The 25,309-nt window shown below is 36.3% G+C and overlaps 1 protein-coding gene across 3 annotated transcripts in view; it reads right to left on the bottom strand.

Annotated features, from left to right (window-relative positions):
• Col4a5 (collagen type IV alpha 5 chain) overlaps positions 1-25,309 on the bottom strand; it is a 375,874-nt gene that overhangs the window by 121,158 nt on the left and 229,407 nt on the right. For all 3 annotated transcript variants that reach the window (XM_087196749.1, XM_087196750.1, XM_087196751.1), the window contains 6 exons: positions 13,501-13,674; positions 13,038-13,121; positions 5,920-6,012; positions 4,265-4,335; positions 3,836-4,027; positions 2,072-2,240 (listed from right to left, as the gene is read on the bottom strand). In XM_087196749.1, coding sequence (XP_087052875.1) covers positions 2,072-2,240; positions 3,836-4,027; positions 4,265-4,335; positions 5,920-6,012; positions 13,038-13,121; positions 13,501-13,674 — 783 coding nt within the window. The remainder of the gene's footprint in view (positions 1-2,071; positions 2,241-3,835; positions 4,028-4,264; positions 4,336-5,919; positions 6,013-13,037; positions 13,122-13,500; positions 13,675-25,309) is intronic.

The raw sequence follows: 25,309 nt of genomic DNA, 5'->3' as shown, positions 1-25,309 counted from the left end.
AAATATTCTTTATGGTTAATTAGTGACAACTAAGGTTTTATGCATGTGAAGTCCACTTGTCATTAGTAGAAAGAAGGGCTTGAAATGGGCTCAGGACAAAGATGAATTTCCTAAGCATTCCACAAAAAGCACTAACCATGAGTGAAAAGACTGATAAATTTGACTACATTGAAATAGATTTCTGCTCATTAAAGACACCATACAAATGCAAATGGAAAGCCATAGTAGATAGCATTTTTGCAAAATGAATAGCTAACAAAGAACTAATAATACACAGTATATAGAAAATGTCTTCAAATCAATAAGAAAAAGAAATATTCCAATAGAACAAATAGTAAATAAAAAAGGCACTTGAACAATCATTTCACAAAAGGAAATTCAAATGGCCAATAAACATGAAAAGGTGCTAAACTTTCATCAGATAAATGCAAAATTCATCTGCTGAAATCTATCACACTCAACATACTGGCAAAAATGTAAACATCAGACAATATGAAATGTCTCTGAGGATGTAGAACAACAAGAAATCTCCAACAATTCTTATGGTAGTATAAATTGGTGTAATTGCTCTGGATAAAATTGGGAATTCTCTCGTCAAGCTAAAGATGTACTTATAAACTGCTTCAAAAATGCTATTCTTAAATATATGCCCTAGCTCAGGGATTGGTAAGCTTTTCTTTTGAAGGACCAAACAGTAAGTAATTAAGGCTTTGTGGACCATATGGTCTCTGTAGTAGTCATTCAACTCTGTTGTTATTGCACAAAAACAACTCTAGACAATGGTGACTGGATATGCTCAAATGAAAATTTTATTTATAACAATAAGGGGTAAGCAGGATTTGGTCCATGGGCCAATATACACAATATATATTTTGGGGGGTTGTCAACCTCTAGCCTAGAGAAGAGTGAGCAAAGGAACACTAGAATAAATGACTATATATATATATATATATATATATATATATATATATATATTTGACTGCATATAGATGTATGTTTTATAATAGGCCTAAATTGTAAGTAACCCATTTTTTCATTACCAGCAGAATGGATGAATTAACTGTGATACACACACACACACACACACACACACACACACATACACACACACAGTGGGATCCTATAAACCAAAGAAAACAAAACAAAAAAACAAACCAAGACAAAAAAGAATGCCAGGCGTGGTAGCACAGGCCTGTAATTCCAATGCTGGGGAGGCCAAGGCAGGAAGATTGCCATGAATTGAGGCCAGCCTGGGCTACATAGTGAGTCTGAGGCTAGTCTGTACTACATGGTGAGACCCTGTCTCAAAAACCAAAATGAAACATCAACGAAAATGAATATAAAAGTTAAAATAAATAGCTCTTACCCCATGATTCCATTAACATGAAGCTCAAAAAGAAGCAAAATTGTTTCAAAATATATATATAAGTGATAAAACACAGAGAAATGGAAGGTAATCATGTAAAAGTCCGAACAGTAGCTACTTTGGGAGAGGAGGAAGGGGACTGTGATTAGGAAAGGATAGGGAGAGAAGGTGAGGTCTTTTAGGATGCTGGTAGTGTTCTATTTCTTAATGTGTGTGGTAGCTTCATGTGTATTTCTATTATAATTATTTGTTAAGCATTGCATTACTTATTACAGACTTAATAATTACAAAAATAACAATAACAAGAAAGACAAAAAATTTAAAGAGAAACACCCCTTTAAAAAACAAGAAGGGAAAGGAAAAATTATGAGAAAGAATAAAATGGAAACAAAGTCTATGTAAATAGGGAAGGGTGGAGCAGGGAGGACACACAGGTAATGGGGAAAAAATAAGAACCAAGATACATCATGTACAGGTACAAACACCCAGTGATAAATGTAAATGTATTGTATATCTAAAATGTACCAATAAAAATTTAAGCAAAACAAAACAAAACATATATTCCTTTACTAAGGAACTCTAAGAGTCCAAATAAAAATGGTCAGAAAAATATGTCTCTCAGGAAAGGAAGCCCAGAGTGTCCAAATGGTAACAAATTTCTACTTTCAAGCACCAAATTTAAAACAAAACAGACATTAAACTTACCTGGTATTCCTGGCTGGCCTGGGTTTCCTGCAATACCTTGTATGCCTTTTTCACCTATTGGACCAGGAGGGCCAAAACCAACAGGGCCCATGGGTCCCATATTCCCTGGGAGACCTGGCAAACCTGGATTCCCAGGGGGACCTCTTTCACCCTTAAAAGCAATTCCACCCTGAAAAGGGAAATGTTTGATGACAAAGAAACGCATAGATTTAACAACTATCTGTAGGCTTGTGTTACTGAATACAAGCTGCAAAATAACAGAATCATAAACAATTCTTAAAAGCTATATAAAATAGTACAATCAGTATGAAAATTAGTATAGAGATTCTTCAAAAAACTAAAACTAGACATTTCATTTGACCTAGCTATTCCCTCTCTAGAAATCTTCCTGAAAGAATTAGAGACATTATATTATATTGGTATACATATACCATATTTATAACAGCACAACCCATAATAGCTAAATCTTGGAAGCAGTCTATATGTCCATAAACAGATGAATGAATAAAAAAAATGTGGTATATATACACAATGGAGTACAATTCTGCCATAAAAAAGGACACATTTCAGTAATTTGTAGGAAAAGGATACACTTTGAGACCATAATATTAAGTGAAATAAATTAGACATACAAGTTCAAATATCACATGGATTCTTATTTAAATAAATTAAGTATAAATTATACTTAAGTATAAATAATTTAAAGGAAAAAAGGATGAATAATAGGAATCAGGAAGATGGATCTTTCACAAGTGGGGAAGGAATCTAGAGATGGAGGAAGGAGGGAGTAGAGGGAATGGGGTAGCAAAAAGAATGAAGATGTGTTTGTACGTGTATATATTCCACATGATGAATATAATCACTATGTACTACAAAAACGTACCAATAATTTTTACAAACTATCCAAGTGTGTAGTATTATGGTTTGAAATGTATTATCACTTCATGTAGTCATTCACTCATTTAAGAAGTATTTTTGAGCTCCTCTTTTGTGCCAAGTGCTAGTGATGCAGCAGAGAATATAAGTAGACACAAATCTCTCTTCTTGCAAGTCTTGTAAACTAGTATGTCAAGAAGATTGTAGTCTAAATAATATAAAATATACTTCCCACCTAAATATCTTGGGCTATGTTTTGTACAAAAAGGAGACTGTTCATTAATGTTCAATTGGTGGCTCTGTGGTATATTGGACATGGGCATCTATTCAAACTAATCTACAAACTTACTATATATAAATTTGGAGAGGATGACTCTTATGCAGATTTATAAGCATCTTAACCTTCTACCCAGATATTCATAGCCAGTATTACTCAATATAGTATAGTAAAGGTTTAAGAAGTTTACTTATTTTTTAAGGATTTTGAGATAGTTTCTCACTATGTATTGAACTTGCTATGTATTGAACCAGCCCAGGGTGTTCTCAAACTTATTATCTTCCTGTCTCACCTTCCAAGTGTTGAGAATATAGGTACACACCTCCATGCTGAATTAAGAAGTTTATAAATCAACTAAAAGAGTAGAAACCCCACACAGTAACAATGTACGTTTACTATATATAACCTCATTCTTTCAAGCATTGATTGGGTATTAAACTCAGTACCAGGCCTATCTTTAGTTTTAATTTAGAAAACTTTTTTCTTTTTGGGACTGAAGACTCAACTCAGGACCTCATGTGTATTCAGCATGCGTAACACACCCAGCACCTAGGAAACATTTCTAAGTGACAATATGACATTACAATACTAAGAATATCAAACCAACTCACAGGCTCTCCTTTGGGGCCAGGAAGACCTGGAAATCCATCCTGCCCAGGCATGCCGGGTAAACCAGGAAGTCCCGGAGCTCCAGGAGCACCAAACTCTCCTTTTTCACCCTTCATTCCTGGAAAAGTGAAGATGTCACCAGGCTCCCCTTTAGTTCCAGGAAGTCCTGGAGCACCTGGAGCTCCTGGTATGCCCTGAGTGGGAAGGGATAAGAAGAAAGAGAAAAAGTAAATGAGATTTTTTTTTTTGAACACTTTTCTCCAGTTTACCCACCAATCAACCCAGTAACATTCAGAGCATAATGAATCATATGAATAAATGAATTATAGATTAAATTATAGTTTAACTAAATTATATATATATATATATATATATATATATATATATATCCAACTACTTCTTTTTGATTTTAATATATACCCAAAACTTACTGGTAATCCTTTCGGGCCGATTGCTCCAGCCTGTCCTTTTTCACCCTTCTGTCCAGGGAATCCAAGAGACCCTAGCATGAACACACACACACACACACACACACACACACACACACACACACAAAATGTGAGCTTTGAACTTGAACCTCTGACAAAACATATAAAAATCAACAAGTTAAGTTTTAAAATAAAACAGCCCCATTCTATCTCATTCATATCACATTTTTTATTTTCCTGTTTTGCCTTCTCAAAATGAAGAAATCATCCTTTTAAAAAATAAACAGTTCATGTTATATACAATATTGTATCTTCACATATTTTTAACTTCAAAGTACCCTTTCCTTTCTCAAAGCTTGAAGTGATGCTTGAATTCCTAAAACCATTCCACTGCCCAGGGTAGAAGAAGATAAGGAAGAAGCCTGTATATCTTTACTCTGAGTTATATATTTTTCCTACATCCTTACCAGTTCTTATTTTGGTTGGTAATTCCTAAAATTTGATTTATGAGAAAAGTTTGGTGTTGAAAATCTAGAGAAAACATTATTAAAGCAGTGGTTCTCAAAATGAATCCCTGGATCAGCTTCATCATCAGCACTTGGTTACTACTTAAAAATGTTGACTCCTGGGCTAAGAATGGCCCACTCCTGATCTATTGGATCAGAAACCTTGTGGACAGGGCCAAGCAACCTTGGTTTTAATAAGTCCTCAAGATGATTTTGATGTACTTCCAAGTTTGAAAACCACTAGAATAGAGACAAAAAGCTAAATTACTAACTTCTAGTGACAGCTATAAGACTTGCTGGAAGTATTTCCAAGCTCCCTGTGAATTGGTATTCTTGGCAGGCACACTAGATGGGTAAGAGATCTGGTGTCTGTTCACAGCTTTAACACAGACATGGTGTGACCTCAAAAGAAAATAATATGGGGATATACCACAAGACAATTGAATAAAACAGTTGTGGGTCTGAGATAATCAATATGGTTTTGATTAGGAAATGAGAAGGGTGTTATTGTATATATACAGACAGGAATGGCAATAGATTGCCAAACTCCAATAGAAAATCCTTTCTGTAATGATACATGTTACATACTCCCAATGACTAAAAGTGTGACACTGAAAACTATACTTGGGGGCCAGGCATTATGAATTTTCCCCCAGTTTTCTTGAAGAAAGAAGTCTGACTCTATATGTTGTTTTCCTTTCCATATGAAAAATAGGGAAGGTGTAGTTCCTAGAAAATTGTCAAAATGCTTTAATAAAAAACATTAGTAGTTTCAAGTATTAGAAAGAAAAGCATCATTTATTTCATAGCAAAGAGGCATTTCATATTTAATTATTATAGATATGAGTGACTAGCTATAAAATGAGAAGCTGGCAATATCCTAAAATCATGAACTCACAAAAACCTAGCCAAGAAATTTTTTTTTTTTTTTGGTACCGGGGATCGAACTTGGGACCTTGTGCTTGCGAGGCAGGCAGCAGAACCACTGAGCAAAATCCTTGGTCCCCAAGAAATTTTTTTTTTTTGGGGGGGTACTGGGGATTGAACTCGGGACCTTAAGCTTGTGAGGCAGGCGGCGGAACCATTGAGCTAAATCCCCAGCCCCCCCCCCGAAATATTTTTAAAAGACTATCCTTAGTCAGAATATTTTACCTGGAGGACCAGGGAGACCTGGCAAGCCAGGTTGGCCTGGAGCCCCTGAAACACCAGTTCCAATACAGTTGAAGCAGGTGTCACCTTTGTCACCTGGTAAAAGTAATTAAAAAACAGATATTACTAAAAAAGGTAATTAAATGTTCTTTAGTTAGGTTCCAAGAAGTTAGCAGTAAAAGGGTAACATTCCTACATGACAGTGTAGCTAGTGAGGTCTATGTCTATAGTCAACTCATTTGATAAGCATGTGCTGAGTGTCTACTGTGCTGGAAGAACTGTTCTAGGTCTTTGTGATACATTGATAAAACAGACAAAAATCCTTGCCTTCATACAGCTCACTTCCTTTTGGTGGAAATGGACAAAAGCAATGAAGGCAGTAAATTATTAAATTAAATATTAAACATTTTAATACAACAAAACATATATTTAATATATATTAAAATATGTTATATTTATGGGTGAAAATGGAGCTGGATTTGTGAGATTGAGTATGCTAGGGATGGGTGAGTAGAAAGGAAAGCTGCAATTTTATTTAATGATTTATTTATTTATTCAATTATTTTTTTGTCGTACTAGGGATTGAACTCAGGGCTTTGTACAGACAAGGCAAACACTACCAATGTGCTACATCCCAGCCCCAAAGTTTACAATTTTAAATAGGGGGTTAGGATAGACTTCATTGATAACATGATATATGACAAAAAGTTTAAAGGACATAATGTGCATAATGAGTATGGAGTTTCTAGATGGAGAGAACAGCCATGTTTGGCATAGACAAGGAACTGCAAGAAGACTAGACTGCTGGAGTAAAATAAAGATGTGGAGTCAGGTCAGAGAATTAGCAGTTTTAAAGAAGTGGCTTACCCTGAAAAACCTTACAAGCCATGGTATACACCATCGATGGTGAATCTTTCAGAGGTTTCAATGATTCAAACAGCCCAGTGCAGCTCACATGCCATCACTGGTATAGACTATAGCATTTACTGTAAGTAAAATGAAAAGCTAGTAAAAGAATTTAAACAGAAGCTGGGGGGTTGCCATAAGCCTGTAATCCCACCAATCTCAGGAGGCAGAAGATAACAAAATTAAATTGCCCAGCATGGGCAATTTAGTGACTTAGTGAGACCCTGTCTCAAAAAATAAAAATAAAAACAGAAAAGATTTTAAAAGACTGGGATGGGGTGGAGGAGGTGAAGGGTGCACAGGTAATGGGAGAAAAAATAAGAACTAAGATGCATCATGTTCTGGTACAAACACCCAATGATAAATGTAAATGTATTTTATACCTAAAATGTAGCAATAAATATATATATAAAAAAATATCCATTGCCAAAATCCCTTTCAAGGAAGGACTTGGTCCCCTGGTTGGGGGTGTAAGGGAGGCCCTCAGGAAAGCTGCTTTGGAGGACTCTTCCCTTCCAGAGCAGCCCACGCTCTGCAACTGACCAAACTGGACACATTCATTCTGGCTTGGCACCAAACACTCACTCTAGAGCTCCCTGCCAAGTTGGCTAAGTCAGTGTGGAGCCTGCATGGCAGTTCAACTTCTTCTCTTCCTCTGCCCCATCCTACTTCCTTCCTCTTACCTTCATGGGTGTTAATTCTTAATAAATACCTTGCCCTCCAAAAAAAAAAAAAAAAGACTGGGATGTAGCTCAGTGTGAAAGACCTCAGTTCAATTTCAAGAACCCCTTACCCCCAAAAGAAACAGCACAACTGACTGCTATGTTAAGGTTATAAGTGCAAGAATGGAAAGTAGGTAATTCTTTAAGAGGCTACTGGTGCAGTGATCTAGGAGACAGATGGCAGATTATCCCAAAGTGACAGCAATGAAGATGTTCAGAAATGGTTAGGTTCTAGACATACTTGAAAGTAAAACCAATTGGCGGTTCTCATGGGTCATAACATGGAATAAAAAAGAAGAGGGCAGTCAAGGACAGCTCCAAAGTTTATAGCCTAAGCAACTAGAAACCTACAGTAGCCTGTTTTTAAGTAAAAAGGGGAAGATGTGAGTGGAGTAATTATGAGAGAGGAAGTGGAAGAAATCAGAACTATAACTTGATCAACATCAAGTTCAAAATGTTGAGTGAGTAGTTCATATGCAAAACTAGAGTAAGAGTCATATTTCAATAGGAGATATACATTTGGAACACATTGGCAAACAAGATATATTAAGTCATGAGACTGGATGAATGAGTTTAAAGAAGAGGGATAAGGACTGAATCCTATGACACTTCAAAATCAAAAGCTGACCAGATAATTCTAGTATGCTTACAAGACACAAAGAATCTAGAATGTTCAAGACTTACATAAAGCCACAATTAAGGCAGTCTGGTATTGGTGCAAGGAGAAGCAAACAGCAAAACAGAACAGAACTGAGAAGTCAGAAACAGACTCATGTATATATGGTTCTAAGATTTACAACAAAAGTACTAATACAACTCAGTGGAAGATTGATGGTGTTTACTGAACTTTGATCCCTGCTTGAACTACACACAAAAATTAATTTAAGTGGATGGGTGGCACATACTTACAATTTCAGCCACTTGAAGGCTGAGGCAGGAGGATAGCAAGTTTGAATTCAGCTTGGACAATTTAGTGCCTTAACAGGATGCTGTCTCAAAAGAAAAACTAGAAAAAAAGGGCTGGGGATGTAGCTTAGTCTGAAGGCCTTAGATTAAGTACCTAATACCACAAAATTAAAATAAAATAGATATGGAAGGTAAAATGATAAAGCATCTAGAAGAAATAGAGGAATATCATCAGATCTTTGAGATAGGTTAATATTTGTAAAGCAGGGCATAAAGAGCACTATCCATGAAACAGAACACTAATAAATTTTATCTCATTAATTAATAACAACTGTTTAATAAAATACAAATAAAAACAAATCACAAAATGGCATAGGATAGTTAAAATGGATACGTATATCAAATAACCAAATTAAAAATAGAGGGAAGACAAGCACCTTGTGAAATAGTATATAAAAAACATGCAAAAGAAGCTCATCATCAATGAGTCATCAGGGAAGTGCATACTAAAATCATTTTGGAAAATAATTTGGTGCTGTCTATGAAACAAAACCTACACCTGATCTATAACCCAGCAATTCTATTCCCAGGTATATCCCCAAATGATTATGGCAGAATTATTCAGAATAGCTTCAGTCTACGTGTTCAGTGACATTAGAATGGATATCTAGGTGAACTTGTACAATAAAATAATGAAGAGCAGTGAAAAATACAATTACAAATAAAAACATAGATATGTCTCAAGTTAAAATATCTAGCAAAAGAAACCATGTACGAGAATTCATACGGCATTATTCCATTTACACAGACTTAAAGATTATCCAATCTAATGTATGATAGTAGACAAAATACTGATTATTTTTGAGATACTGATGAGAAGCACAAGTTATCTTCAATAGTCCTGGAAATGTTCCGTATTTGGTTTAGATGCTATTTATGCAGCATATGATTGTGACATATATCTATGTTTAAAAGACAAAATCCTTGACGAACATAGATGCCAAAATTCTCAACAAAACACTAGCAAACTAAATCCAACAGCACACTGAAAAGATTATTCATCACGATCAAGTGTGATTCATCCCGGTGTAGCAAAGATAGTTTGATATATACAAATCAATAAATGTGATACATTATATCAACAGAATGAAGGAGAAAAATGATATGCTCATCTCAAATGATATAGAAAAGGTATTCAATAAAACTGAACATGTCTTCATGATAAAAACTCTAAACAGATTAATCATACAATGGAAGGACCTTAACATAATTATGGCCATTCATAATAAGCCAACAGCTAACATTATATTGAATGGGGAAAATCTGAAACCTTTCTAAGATCTGGAACAGGACAATGATGCCTACTGTCACCTCTTTATTTAAGACAGTTCTGGAAGTTTTAGCAAGAGAAATTTTAAAAGAGAAAAAAATGGTACCTGAATTGGAAAAGAAGTCATTAAATTGCCATTGTTTGCAGATGACATGATCTTACTTATAGAAAACTCCAAGAACTTCACCAAAACCTGTTAAATCTAATAAAAGAATTCAGCAAAGTTGGAAAATACAAATAAACATACAAAAATCAATACTGCTATATGTTGTTAGAGATTAGAAATAGAAATCAAGGAAGCAGTGCTACTTACCATAGCTACAAAAAATAAAATACCTAAACATTCATTAAACCAAAGAGGTGAAAAATTTCACAATGAAAATTCTATAACACCGATGAAAGAAACTGAAAAGGACACAAAAAGCAGAAAGACAGCTCATGTTCATGAGTTGGAAGTATCAATATTGTTAAAATATCCATACTTACTACCTAAAGCAGTTTATAGATTCAATGTAATACTTATCCAAGTAACTATGGCATTCTTCACAGAAGTAGAGGAAAAAAAACTCTAGAATTTTTATAGAACTACTGAGTATGCAAAGCCATTTTGAGGAAAACAGAACCAAGGTGGAGGACTTCTGCAACCTGACTTCAAAATAAACTACAAAGCTGTCGTAATTAAAACAGCATTCTATTGGCATACAAACAGACACATAGACCAATAGAACAAAACAGAAAGCCTAGTTACAAACCAATGCAACTATAACCAACTGATTTTCCAACAAAGGTGCCAAGAATACACACTGGAGAAATTACAGTTATTCTAATAAATGGTGATGGGAAAATTGATATCTACATGCAGAACAATGAAACTAGATCCCTAACTTTCACCAATAAAAATCAAATCAAAATATATTAAAGACTTAATCATAAGACTTGGAATTATGAAGCTACTAGAAGAAAATAAGGAAAGTGCTTCAGGACACTGGAACAGGCTAGGAGTTTTTAGACGAGACTTCAAAAGCACAGGGAACAAATGCAAAATTGGACCAATATGACTACATAAATCTAAAAAGGTTCTGTACAGAAAAGGCCTGATAGTGTGGAGAAATAATCTAAAGAATGGTAGACTTTACTTGGGATTTATACATTTGACAAGGGGTTGATATGGAGAATATATAAAGAACTCAATAGCAGAACTCAACAGCAAAACAGACAAACAAAAAAACAAAAAACAAAGAACAACAACAAAAAACTGCCCATTAAATAACTTGATTTAAAAATAAGTGACAGGTCTAAATAGACATTTCTCAAAAGAAGACATACAAATGGTCAACAAGCATGTGAAAAATCAACAATCACCAGGAAAATGTAAATCAAAACTACAATGCAGTATTATCTCACCTCAGTACCAATGGCAAATATAAAAAAGTAAATAAGTACTGGTGATGATGTACAAAAAGTAGAATTCTTGCACACTGTTGGTGGGAATATAAATCATGCAGTAAGTATGGAACAAAGTAAGGAGATTCCTTAACAAATTAAAAACAGAACTACCATATGATCCAGCAAGCCTACTCCTGGGTATATATATTCAAAGGAAATGAAATCAGTATGCCAAAGAGACGTTTGCATTCTCATGTTCCGATAGCATTATTCACAATAGCCAAGAATTGGAAACAACCTAAGTGTCATTCATAGATGATTGGATAAAGAAAATATGGTACAGATACACAACGGAATAGTAGTCAGCCATAAATAGAATGACACCCTGTTATCTGCGACATGGATGAAATTACATCGTTATGTTAAGTGAACTAGTCAGGCACAGAAAGACAAGTACCACATGATCTCACTACATGGAATCTACAAAATGGTGTAATCTCGCAGAAATTAAGAGCAGAATGGTGGTTACCAGAGACGGATGGTGAGGGGAGGAGATTAATCAGTGGGAGCTAAGTTTTAGTTTAGACAGGAGCAAGAAGCTCTGCAGAACTATTGCACATTATTGTAACTAGAGATAACAATAATGTACTGTACATTTCAAAAAGTTAGAAAAAAGAATTTTAAAAGTTTTAACCAAAAGAATGATAAATGTTGGAGGAGATAACTGTGTTAAACTAAGTTAACATTCTATAATATATACATGTATCAGACATTATGTGGTACCACATTAATATCTATAACTTTCATATATTAGTTAAAAATATAAAAAATTAAAATGAGGAAACTACCTAGTAACACTGAGTAGAAGATTTTTGCAGAGCTTTACTAAAAGGGGAGCAGAAGGATGAAGTAGTAACTAGCAGGTGAAGTGGAATTAAACATTGCAGGTTTTTTTAGATGGGTGTATAAAACATATTTGCATGCTGCAGTGGATGATCCGGTAGAAGGGGGAAAATTGGTAATGTAGGTGTGGCAATAATTTTTGAAGCAAATCCCTTGGAGAAACAACAGGGAAGACAATCTGTTGTACAAATAAAACGCCTGGCAGATACAAGCAGTAACAGAAAGTCAAGTCTTAGGGGGCCCAGTAGGACCCATAACTGCAGTCCTTAAGATAAGAAAAAAGGATTCATTAAAATGATAAAAATGGTCTTATTTTAGAGATATTACCTTGGTTCTCAATGAGACATTAAGTACTGAAAAGATTTTCCTTTAAGATAATGTTGGCACACAAATGCAAGTAAGTGAGTAAATGTGGTGGCAGTAGTCTGTGAACATTCTTGTTATTAATTGGTCAGTGAAGGAGAAACAAATATCAGCATCTTAAAATAAGAATAGAAAAGAAGGTGTAAGTTTTCAAGAGAAGAGGAGGTGCAGGCTTAGAAGATAGAAATTCAAAACTACCTAGGCTATGCTTTAGTTCCAAGTTGAGTATAATGAAGTGAGAGAAGAGCAATGGAGTCAGGGCCTTAAGTATGGCATTGATTGTGAATGACTGATCATGGAATTTAAGCTAGGCTAAGAGGAATCAGAGGATATCCAAAAGTTAAGAGATAGTCAAATTTGGCAGGTCTTTGTAGGGGTCAAATAATGTTCAAATCAGGTTATTAGAAGTAGTGAGTTACAATGTAGAAAACAAGTGATCAGAAAATGAGATTCATGAAATCAAGATTATGGAAGGGTGCACTATTGTTCAGGAGATGGTCTTGGGGTATAAACATTGGAGTGACTGGTTGAGGTAGAATGAAAGATGAATACAGGGGATTTTGCTGAAGATTTCAAAAACAAATGAATATGTTTGGGGATCAAACCTTTCAATCCTTGTTCTCCTTGGAGTCCTTTATCACCTGGAGCTCCTGGGGGACCTGGAGGTCCTGGTTCACATGTCTCATCACCTGTGATTAGATAAAGAAAAAATAGCAAGCTAATTGTAACATATCCAAGACTAAGCCTAAAGAAAGCATGACAGGCTAGAAAAAAACATATTTTTAGTTTCTTTTCTGCAAATATACAACTACCTGTAAGAAAATGGAAAGTATAATATTGTTGATATTATTTAATATTATTAATATTAAATGTTATTTAATATTTAATATTAATCATTATTTAAAGAGTAAAATTAAACATCAAAGAATCACCAAAACCTAAAAGTAGAAGCAGCAGTAGAAACTCCTAGAAATCAAAAACATAAATAATGATGCCAATCTTCAGGTACATACACTTATAAATGAAATAAACAAAAACAGAACTTAACAAGAGCAAAATATATCTTACTAGGAGGGATGTGAGGGCCTGGTGGGCCAGGAGGTCCTGGAAGGCCAGGAGGCCCAGGATGTCCATCAAGTCCAGGAGATCCAGGAATAGAAATACCGGGTGGACCTTCATCACCTTTCTGGCCTCTTTCTCCAGGAAATCCAGTGGGCCCAGGAGGACCCATAACTGCAGTGCCTATGAGAACAAAAAAAGATTCACTAAAAATGATCAAAATCATCCTGTTTTAGAGATATTACCTTGGTTCTCGATGAGACAGTAAGTACTGAAAAGATCTTTCTTTAAAATAATGTTGGCTATATTTGATTTTTTTTCTATGAGAATTGACATCTGAAAGGAAGAAAAGTTTAAAATAATATGAATAACAATTTGAGGGTAATAAATAATTATTTCAGGTAGTTTTATTACTTTGGGAAATTAATAATTCTCTACACAACCTTTGAATATGATCTATAAATCCCAGAAATAGAAAGTTACTAATAATTGGAAAAGAGGTATTTCAGAGTTTCTATATAAACATGGCTTTGTTTCTAGACATTCTTTAGTCCCACCGTCAGGTCGTGCACCATTAACACACTTTTCTAGTTACTAGTTTCATATTTTCAAAACCGGTTAAGGTAATTAAATACATCTTTGGTCATTTTTAAAACAATCTTTACTACACTTACAGGTTTACTCTTCTAAATTAATGTTAGAATCAGCTTGTCAGTTTCTCTTTCAAAAACCTACTGGAAAGGGCCAGGGAATTAGCTCAGTGGTGCTGCACCTGCCTCATAAGTGCAAGGTTCTGAGTTTGATCCCTGGTACCAAAATTAACCCAAAATACAAAAACAAAACAAAGCAAAACAAAAATACAGTGGAATTTGGAATGTGACTAATTTGAACATAATGTTTGGTAGAATTATTTCTAATATTGATTTCTTACATGAAATAACAATAGAATACATCTCTCCATATTTGGTAATTTTTTATTATTTAATATCTTGCAAAATTCTGGAAAGAAATCGTACATATATTTGGCTGGGTTTATTAATGGGTTTGTTTATATTACTACTGTGAATTTTTCTGCCTCTATTGTCTTGTTCTCTTGTATAGTGTTATGTATTAAAATACAGTAATATTGAGCCAACCTTCCAAAATGGGTTAAAACCTACTTAGTCATAATACTCTATTATATAATATACTTCTGCATTGATCTTATTAATATTTAAGATTATCTTTTCAATGTTCATAAATGAAATTGAATTATACAAGATTGTGATGCTATCTCTTGGGTGGTTTGATTTCAACATTACTAAGTTAGGTTTCTTCTTTTTTAAAATGTTCTGAAATGATTGAAAATATGTCATTTATCTGTTTCTTTTTGTTTTGTTTTGTTTCTGTGGTACCAGGGAACAAACTCGGGTCCTTGTGCTTGCACAACAGGCGGTGAAACCACTGAGCTAAATCCCCGGCCCTAGTCACTTAACTGTTTGACAGTGTGGTAAAATTCATCCATAAAAAAATAAACTTATCTATAAAAACAATGCTTTTTCATGGAGATCGTTAACATTTGAAAATCTTCTATAGTAATTGATCCCCTTAGATTTCCTAACATCTCAGGACAATTTTAATAATTTGTTTTATGTTTTTGAAAAATTTATATTTCATCTGGAATTTCAAATATGTTAATAGCTACATTTTTCTTGCACTTTAAAGTTTTAACTTTTAATAATATTAATATACTTTTTATTTGGCTAAAATTATACTCCCTCTCTCCTCCTCTCCCTCTCCCCCACCCCCGACACCCCTGTACTGGAGGTTGAACCCAGGGACAATACACCACTAAGAAACATTCTCAACGCTTTTTATTGTTTGCTTTGAGAAAATTTTTCTTCGTTATTTTATTCATTAATTTTACAATATGCTGACATTCCTCCATGGAAATTTGAAAATTTGTACCTTTACATGATATATTTTGGTTGTTCTTTTTTTTCTGCATTCCCCTGCCATTCAACCCCTCCACCTCTCCCTATGTACAAAGACATTGTTTCCATTTTTTCCTCTTCTCATATTTATTCCTTTCCTTTTGTTCCTTTCCCCTCCCCCTCCCACTTCCCCTTCCCTTTGGACCTTTTCTTCCTAATTCACATTATCTATTATATATTTTGATCCTTATTTACACTTTCAGATTCTCACAGCAGAGAAACTATTCTATTCGGTATTTACACATGGGTGTCCTATTCATTTCACTTAAGAGTATCGCCTCAATGTGCATCCATTCAGCTATAAATATCTCTAGTTTCTTATTCTTTATGGCTGTGTAGTACTCCATTTTATCAAAAAAAACCCACATTTTCAAAATCCAGTTTCCAGTTAATGGGCAATTGGGCTGTTTCCAAGTTTTGGCTTTAAAAAAATATGCTGCTATGAATATGGGTACACATATATCACTTTGGTATGATTTTTTAATTCTTTTGGGAAGATACCCAGCAGGGGGACAGATAGGTCAAATGGGACCTCTAATCCTAGTTCCTTGAGGTATCTCCATACTGATTTCCACAGTGGTTGCACCAGTTTGCACTCCCACCAACAATGGAGAAGGGTTCCTTTCTCCCCACAGCCCCACCAGCATTTGTTATTGGTTGATTTATTGATAATGGCCATAGTTTCTGGGGTGAGGCGGAATCTCAGCATTGTCTTCATTTGGATCTCTCAAATTACCAGTGATGTTAAACATTTTTTTATATGTTTATTTGCTATTTCCACTTCTTTCTCTGAGAAATATCTATTCATTTCAGATGCCCATTTTTGGATTGGGTCTTTAAATTTGGGAGGTCTGACTTTTCTAAGTTCCTTGTATATTCGAGATAGTAGACCTTTGACTAAGGAACAGGTGGTAAAATTTTTTACCCCCAAAATTTTTTTGGTTATCTCCTCACGCTGTTGGTGATTTCTCTTGCTGTGCAGAAGCTTGTTAATAAGAAGAGATTCCACTTGTTGACTGTTTGCACTAGTTCACCGGCAACTGAGGTTTTGTTCATAAAATCTTTTCCTACACCAAGGTCTTTAAGAGTTCTACCTAAGCTCTCTTCCAGTCTGTGTAGTGTTTCCGTTTTAATACTTAGATCTTTAATCCATTTCAATTTTAGTTGAGTGCATGGTGAGAGATATAGGTCTAGTTTTGGTTGTTTTTTTATTCTTTTATGGGTACATTGTAGGCATACAATACATTTATATTTCTCATTGGGAACTTGTACCTTTATATGACGTGTCTTGGTTCTTATTTTTTCCCCATTCCAGACTGCCCTTCACCCCCTCCAGCCTTCCCTATTTACAAAGATTTTGCTTCCATTTTTCCATTTCTCATAATTTTTCCTTTCCCTTCTTTCTTTTCCCCTATCCCTCCCACTTCCCTTACCACTCCGGGCATTTTTTTTCCTATTTCACATTATCAATTATTCATTCTAATCATTGGTACATTTTAGGTATACAGTATAATGACATTCATCATTGCAAATTTGCACCTTTACATAATACCTCTTGGTTCTTATTTTTCCCCTTTCCCTTGCCCTAGCTTCCACCCCTCCATCCTTCCCTATTTACAAAGACTTTGTTTCCATTTTTCCATTTTCTCATATTAATTCCATTCCTTTCCCCTACACCTCCCAATTCCCCTTCTCCTTTGCCCCTTTTCTTCCTATTTCGCATGATCTATTATACCTTTTAGTCCTTATTTACACTTTTAGTTTCTCACACTAGAGAAACTATTCGGTATTTATACATGTGCATCCCATTTATTTCACTTAAGAGTATCATGTCAATGTGCATCCATTTAGCTATGAATTTCTCTATTTTCTCATTTTTTATGGCTGAGTAGTACTCCATTTTATATAAAAAAAACACATTTTCTTTATGCAGTCTCCAGTTGATGGGCATTTGGACTGCATCCAAGTTTTAGCTATTACAAACTGTGCTGCTATGAATACGGGTGTACATATATCACTGGGGTATGATTCTTTTTATTCATTGGGGAAGATCCCCAGCAGGGGAATAGCTGGGTCAAAAGGGACTTCCAGTCTTAGTTCTTTGAGGTACCTTCACACTAATTTCCACAGTGGTTGCACGAGTCTACACATCACCAGCAGTGTACTAGGATTCCTCTTTCCATACAGCCCTGCCAGCATTTGTTATTTGTTGATTTTTTTTAAATTTATATATTAATTGGTACATTTTAGGTATACAATACATTTACACTTATCATTGGGTGTTTGTACCTCAACATGATGTATCTTACTTCTTATTTTTTCTTCAATTACCTATTCGCCCTTGACCCCCACCACCCTTCCCTATTTACACAGACTTAATTTCCATTTTTTTTTCTCATGATTTTTCCTTTCCTTTCTTCCCTTTCCCCTTCCCCTCCCACCACCCTTACCCCTTTGGACTTTTTCCTATTTCAAAGTATTAATTATTTGTTTTAATCATTTTCATCCTTATTTACACTTTCAGTTTCTCACACTAGATATACTATTCGGTATTTACACATGGGTGTCTTGTTTATTTCACTTGAGAGTATGGCCTTAATATGCATCCATTTAGCTATAAATGACTCTAGTTTCTTGTTCTTTATGGCTGAGTAGTACTCCATTTTATAAAAAAAACACATTTTCTTGATCCAGTCTCCAGTGGATGGGCATTTGGGTTGTTTCCAAGTTTTAGCTATTACAAACTGTGCTGCTATGAACATGGGTGCACATATATCACTGTGGTATGATTCTTTTAATTCTTTGGGAAGATACCCAGTAGGGGAATAGCTTGGTCAAATGGGACCTCTAGTCCTAGTTCTTTGAGGTATCTCCATACGGATTTCCACAGTGTTGCACCAGTCAGCACTCCCACCAACAATGGAGAAGGGTTCCTTTTTCTCCACACCCCCACCAGCATTTGTTATTGGTTGATTTCTTGATAGCAGCCATTCTTTCTGGGGTGAGGTGGAATCTCAGCGTTGTTTTCATCTGCATCTCTCGAATGACCAGTGATGTTGAACATTTTTTCATATATTTATTTGCTGTTTTCACTTCTTTGTCTGAGAAGTGTCTGCTCATTTTGGATGCCCATTTTTGAATTGGGTCTTTGAATTTGGGGAATTTGATTTTTTTTCAATTCTTTATATATTCAAGATAGTAGACCTTTGTCTGAGGTACAGCTGCTAAAAATTTCTTCCCATATTGTAGGTTGTCTCTTAGCTCTGTTGGTAGTTTCTCTTGCAGAGCAGAAGCTTTTTAATAAGATGAGATCCCAGTTGTTGATTCTTTGTGTTAGCTCCTATGCTACTGAAGTTTTGTTCATAAAGTCTTTTCCTATGCCAATGTCATTGAGAGTTCTACGTAACTTATCTTCCAGCAAGTTTAGTGTTTCTGTCTTGATATTTAGCTCTTTAACCCACTTCGAACTTAGTTTAGTGCACGGCGATAGGTATGGGTCTAGTTTTTATCTTTGCAGGTTGAAATCCAGTTTTTTCAACACCATTTATTGAACAGGCATTTCTTTTCTCCAATGAGGGCGATTGGCTGCTTTGTTAAAGATGAGGTGGTTGAGTATGTCTGCAGTTGTTTCTGCATCTTCTTCTTTTTTTTTTTGTATTAAATTCTTTTATTGGTACATTATAGGTATACAACACAATTACATTTCTCATTGGGAATTGTACCTTTACATAATGCATCTTGGTTCTTATTTTTCCCCCATTCCTAGTCCTCCCTTCACCCCCTCCACCCTTCCCTATTTACAAAGACTTTATTTCCATTTTTTCCATTTCTCAGCATTTTTTCCTTTCCCTTCTTTCCTTTCCCCTGCCCCTTCCACTACCCCTACCCTTTGGACCTTTTCTTCCTATTTTGTATTATCGATTATTCATTCTAATCATTGGTACATTTTAGGTATACAACATACTGACACTCATCATTGGAAATTTGAACCTTTACATAGTCTCTCTTGGTTCTTATTTTTCAACGTTTCCCAGCCCTCCCTTCAACCCCTCCAGTCCTCCCTATTTACAAAGATTTTGTTCCTATTTTTCCATTTTCTCATATTAATCCCATTCCCTTCTATCCTTTCCCCTAGCCCTCCCACTTCCTTCCCCTTTGCCCCTTTTCTTCCTATTTAACATTACCTATTATACATTTAGTCCTTATTTACACTTTCAGTTTCTCACACAAGAGAAACTATTTGGTATTTACACATGTGTGTCCTATTTATTTCACTTAAGAGTATTACCTCAATGTGCATCCACCTAGCTATAAGTGTCTCTAATTTCCCTTTTTTATGGCTGAGTAGTACTCCATTTTATAAAAAAAACACATTTTCTTGATCCAGTCTCCAGTTGATGGGCATTTGGGCTGTTTCCAAGTTTTAGCTATTACAAACTGTGCTGCTATGAACATGGGTGCACATATATCACTGTGGCATGATTCCTTTAATTCTTTGGGGAAGATTCCCAGGAGTGGAATAGCGGGGTCAAATGGGACTTCCAGTCCTAGATCTTTGAAGTATCTCCATACCGATTTTCACAGTGCTTGCACCAGTCTACACTCCCACCAGCAGTGGAGCAGGGTTCCTCTTTCCCCACAGCATTTGTTATTGGTGGAATTCATGATAGCAGCCATTCTTTCTGGAGTGAAGTGGAATCTCAGTGTTGTTTTCATTTGCATCTCTCGAATGACCAGTGATGTTCAACATTTTTTCATGTATTTATTTGTTATTTCTACTTCTTTGTCTGAGAAATGTCTGTTCATTTCAGATGCCCAGTTTTGGATTGGGTCTTTAAATTTGTGAGGTCTGATCTTTTTAAGTTCTTTATAGATTTGAGATAGTAGACCTGTGTCTGAGGAAGAGCAGGTGAAGATTTTTTCCCACATTGTGGGTTGTCTTTTCACACTGCTGGTGGTTTCTCTTGCTGTGCAGAAGCTTTTGAATAAGAAGAGATCCCTTTTGTTGAATGTTTGTGCTAGTTCACAGGCAACTGAGGTTTTGTTCATAAAATCTTTTCTTACACCGATGTCTTCAAGGGTTCTACCTAACCTCTGTTCCAACTGGTTCAGAGTTTCTATTTTAATATTTAGATCTTTAATCCATTTTGATTTTAGTTTAGTGCATGATGAGAGATATAGGTCTAGTTTTAATCCTTGGCAAGTTGAAGCCCAATTTTTCCAGCACCATTTATTAAAGAGGTTATCTTTTCTCCAGTGAGGGTGTTTGGCTCCTTTATCGAAGATGAGATGTCTGAGTGTGTTTGGCGTTGTTTCTGCATCTTCTAATCTGTTCCATTGGTCCTCAGGTCTATTTCTTTGCTAGTACCATGCTGTTTTTATCACAGTAGCTTTGTAGTATAGGTACAGGTTGGGGATTGTGACACCCCTGCCATGTCTCTGTTACCTAGAATTGCTTTTACTATTCTGGGTCTCTTCTTGTTCCAAATAAATTTTTGGAATGTTTTCTTGAGGTCTGTGAAGTATGCTGGTGGGATCTCAATTGGAATTGCATTTAATCTATATAGCAGTTTTGGAAGTATGGCCATTTTCACTATGTTAATCCTTCCTACCCAGGAGCAGGGGATATCTGTCCATTTTCTGATATCATCTTCAATCTCTCTTTTCAGAGTGCCATAGTTTTCAGACAAGAGGTTTTTGATTTCTTTCGTTAGGTTGATTCCTAGGTATTTCAGTTTTTTGGATGCTATTGTGAAATGAATTATTTGCCCTATTTCTCTCTCAGTGAGTCTGTCATTGGTGTAGAAGAAAGCTATGGATTTTTGTGTCTTGATCTTGTAACCAGCTACTTGACTGAATTTGGTTATTAAGTCTAGAAGACTTGTGGTGGAGTTCTTGGGGTCTTCTATACAGAGTATCATGTCATCTGCAAATAATGACAATTTGACTTCTTCATTTCCTATCTTTATTCCTTTTATTTCTTTCTCTTGTCTAATTGCCGTGGCTAATGTTTCCAGAACTATATTGAACAAGAGTGGTGATAGTGGACATCCTTGTCTCATTCCTGATTTTAGTGTGAAGGATTTCAGTTTTTGACCATTTAGTATGATATTAGCTGTTGGTTTTTCATAGATGGCTTCTATCAGTTTGAGGTAGAGACCATCTATTCCAATTTTTTGTAGGGTTTTTATCATAAATGCATGTTGGATTTTGTCAAATGCTTTTCCTGCATCTATGGAGATAACCATATGGTTTATGTCCTTGGCTCTATTGATATAGTGTATTACATTAATTGATTTGTGTATATTGAACCATCCCTGCATCCCTGGGATGAATCCCACTTGATCAGGGTGTATGATCTTCTTGATGATCTTCTGCATTCTGTTTGCCAGTATCTTATTAAGGATTTTTCCATCTATGTTCATGAGGGAGATTGGCCTATAGTTCTCTTTTTCAGTTGGGTCTTTCTCTGCTTTGGGGATCAAGGTGATGCTTGCTTCCAGGAATGAATTTGGGAGTATTGCTTCCCTTTCAATTTCATTGAAGAGTTTAAACAGTAGTGGCAGCAGTTCCTCTCTAAATGTCTTGTAGAATTCAGCAGTGAAGCCATCAGGGCCCGGGCTTTTCTTAGTTGATAAGTTTTTAATTACATTTTCAATTTCATTGGTTGATATTAGGTTGTTCAGAATTTTTAGGTCTTCTTCATTCAACTTTGGTAATTCATATGTATCTAGGAATCTGTCCATTTCTTCTGTGTTGTCCATCTTATTGGTGTATAGGTTCTGGAAGGAGGTATTGATGATCCTCTGGATTTCTGCTGGGTCTGTTGTAGTTTCACCCTTTTCATTCCTAATTGCATGTATTTGGGCCTTTTCTTTCCTTTTTCTGACAAGGTTGACTAAAGGTTTATCAATTTTGTTGATTCTTTCAAAGAACCAACTCTTGGCTTCATTGATTTTTTTGTATCATTCTCTTAGTCTCCATTGCATTGATTTCTCCTCTAATCTTTATAATTTCCTCCCTTGTATGAGCTTTGGGGTTGTCCTGCTCTTCTTTTTCTAGAAGCTTGAGGTTCAGCATCAGGTTGTTTATATGGGCTCTTTCTGTTTTCCTAATATGTGTATTCACTGCTATGAATTTTCCTCGTAAGACAGCTTTCATTGTGCCCATAGATTCCTATATGTTGTATTGTCATTGTCATTTAATTGAAGGAACTGTCTGATTTCTTCTTTAATTTCCTCTGTGACCCGTTGGTTCTTTAGAAGTGTGTTGTTCAATTTCCATGTATTTATGAAATTTTTTGAGTTTCTTTTGCTATGGATCTCCAATTTCATCACACTGTGGTCTGATAATGTATAGGGGATAACTTCAGTTCCTTTGCACTTACTTAAACATGTTCTATGTGTGAGTATGTGGTTTATTTTGGAGAATGACCCATGTGCAGCTGAGAAGAATGTGTATTCTGAGAAGAAAGTGTATTGTGATTTTGTGGGGTGGAAGACTCTGTAAACATCTGTTAAGTTCATTTGTTCAAGAGTTCGATTGAGTTCTAGTATTTCATTACTTATTTTTAGTCTAGTTGATCTATCTATTTGTGATAGTGGGGTGTTGAGTTCCCCCACTACAATTGTATTAGTGCATATATGGCTTTTCATGTCCGTTAGTATTTGTTTTATATAGTTGGGTGCGCTAGTGTTTGGTTCATAGATATTTATGATTGTCATCTCTTCCTCTTGGATTCTTCCCTTTACAAGGATGTAATGTCCGTCTTCGTCTCTCTTAATCAGTGTTGGTTTGAAATCTACTTGATCTGCCAAGAGGATAGCTACTCCTGCTTTTTTGGGGGTTCCTGTCGCATGCAGTATTGCTTTCCACTCTTTAACTTTCAGTCTATGAGTTTCCTTTTGAATTAAGTGTGTTTCTTGTATGCAGCATAGTGTTGGATTTTGCTTCTTGACCCATTCTGCCAGTCTATTTCTTTTGATTGGTGAATTGAGACCATTAACGGTGATGGTTATAACTGAAACGTATTGACTTGTCATTGCCATGACTTTTTCTTTTTGTTGGGGTCTCCCCCTTTACATTTAATTTCTTGTCATGCCAGATGGGTTCATTCTGCTTTGCTTCCTGGGGTTGTGATCCTCAATGTCTGTTCTTAGCCTATTGTGTAAAATTCTTTGGAGTGCTGGTTTGGTATTCATGAAGTTCCTAAGGTGCTCTTTGTCATGAAAGTACCTTATTTCTCCATCCATTTTGAAAGATAGTTTTGCAGGGTACAACAATGTGGGTTGGAGACTGTTTCCTTTTAGGGCTTGGACTATGTCACTCCAAGCTCTTCTTGCCTTGATGGTTTGTGCTGAGAAATCTGTTGTGATTCTGATGGGCTTTCCTTTGCATGTGATTTGTTTCTTTTCTCTGACTGCTTGGAGAACTTTGTTCTTCTGTTGTGTTTCTGGAATCTTAACAATTATATGCCTATGTGCAGATTTTTTTTGATCAAGGCTATTTGGAGTCCTATCTGCCTCACTTATCTGTATGTCAAGCTCTTTTCCCCTGCTTGGGAAGTTTTCTGCCATTATTTCTGTGAAGAGGTTTTTTATGTCATCTCCACTCTCTCCTGTTTCTTCATTGAGCCCAATCAGTCTTATGTTATTCTTCTTTCCATCATCTAGCAGCTGCTGGATTGATTTCTCATGTTCCCTTATAATTTTGAAGCAATTTTTCTTTTCCTGGTCACTAATTGCAATCTTATCTTCTATATCTGAAATTCTGTCCTCACATTGGCTCCTTCTGCTCTGGAGACTTTCAAAAGAGTTTTTCATGTCCTGGAAATCTATTTGCATCTGTTTTATGGATTCCATTTGTTTCTTATGTTGGGATTCCATCATGTTCCTCACCTCTTCTCTAGATTTATTAATCATGTCTTGCACTAGGGGCACAATTTCTCCTGTTATCTGAGAAATTATTTCTGATTTCATTTTTTCCAGATCCCCTTTTGTTGCCAGTTCAGTGGGTCCAGGTTGTTGAGTATCAGAGTGTTCCATCTCATTTCCCTTTGGGGTTGTTGTAGGTGATCTGGAAGTCTGGTTTTGAGACTTATTTACGTGTTTTCTCATTTCGAATGGGGCGGGGGAGCTGTTATCCCCTTCATGGATTACCTCCTCTGAGCTGGGTGAGGTGGGACAGGAGCCGGGAGCAGCGGTAGGGATGGTGACCCAAAAGCCCTTTCCTGTGGGCTGGGAGCAGAGGGAGGGATGGTGGCCGGGAAACCCCTTCCTCTGGACCAGGAGCAGTGGGATGGTGACTCAGAAGCCCCTTTTTCTGGGCCAGGAGCAGCGGGACAGAAGGTGGCCCAAAAGCCCTTTCCTCTGGGCTGGGAGCAGCGGGAGGGATGGTGACTGGGAAGCCCCTTCCTCTGGACCAGGAGCAGTGGGACGATGGCTCAGAAGCCCCTACCTCTGGGCCAGGAACAGTGGGACTCAGTACCTTGTTCTGGTGGTCTGGTGTCCTCCGCATCTTTGTAGTGTGGAATCAGGTGGCTGCCTGTCTGCAACGGGGTGATTCGGTGTCTTCCGCATGACTCAGGACCTCGGTAGGGCATCTACAGGCCTGCCTGTCTGCAGCGAGGTGATTCGGCATGTGTTCTGCGTGACTGGGGACCTGGGTAAGGTGTGGGCAGCCCTGCCTGCCTGCAGCGGGGTGATTCAGCATCTTCCGCGTGACTCAGGTCCTCGGTAGGGCGTGCACAGACCTGCTTGTCTGCAGCGGGCTCCTTTCTGCATCTTCTAATCTTTGCCACTGATCTTCAGGTCTGTTTCTTTGCCAGTACCATACTGTTTTTATCA

Source organism: Heterocephalus glaber, unplaced genomic scaffold (genome assembly GCF_053883595.1).
Source record: "Heterocephalus glaber isolate CG9 unplaced genomic scaffold, H.glaber_assembly_v1.0 deba00001613, whole genome shotgun sequence".
Classification (NCBI taxonomy): Eukaryota; Metazoa; Chordata; class Mammalia; order Rodentia; family Bathyergidae; genus Heterocephalus; species Heterocephalus glaber.
Note: the sequence above shows the minus strand (reverse complement) of the source record. Positions and strands in the feature narration are given on the sequence as shown.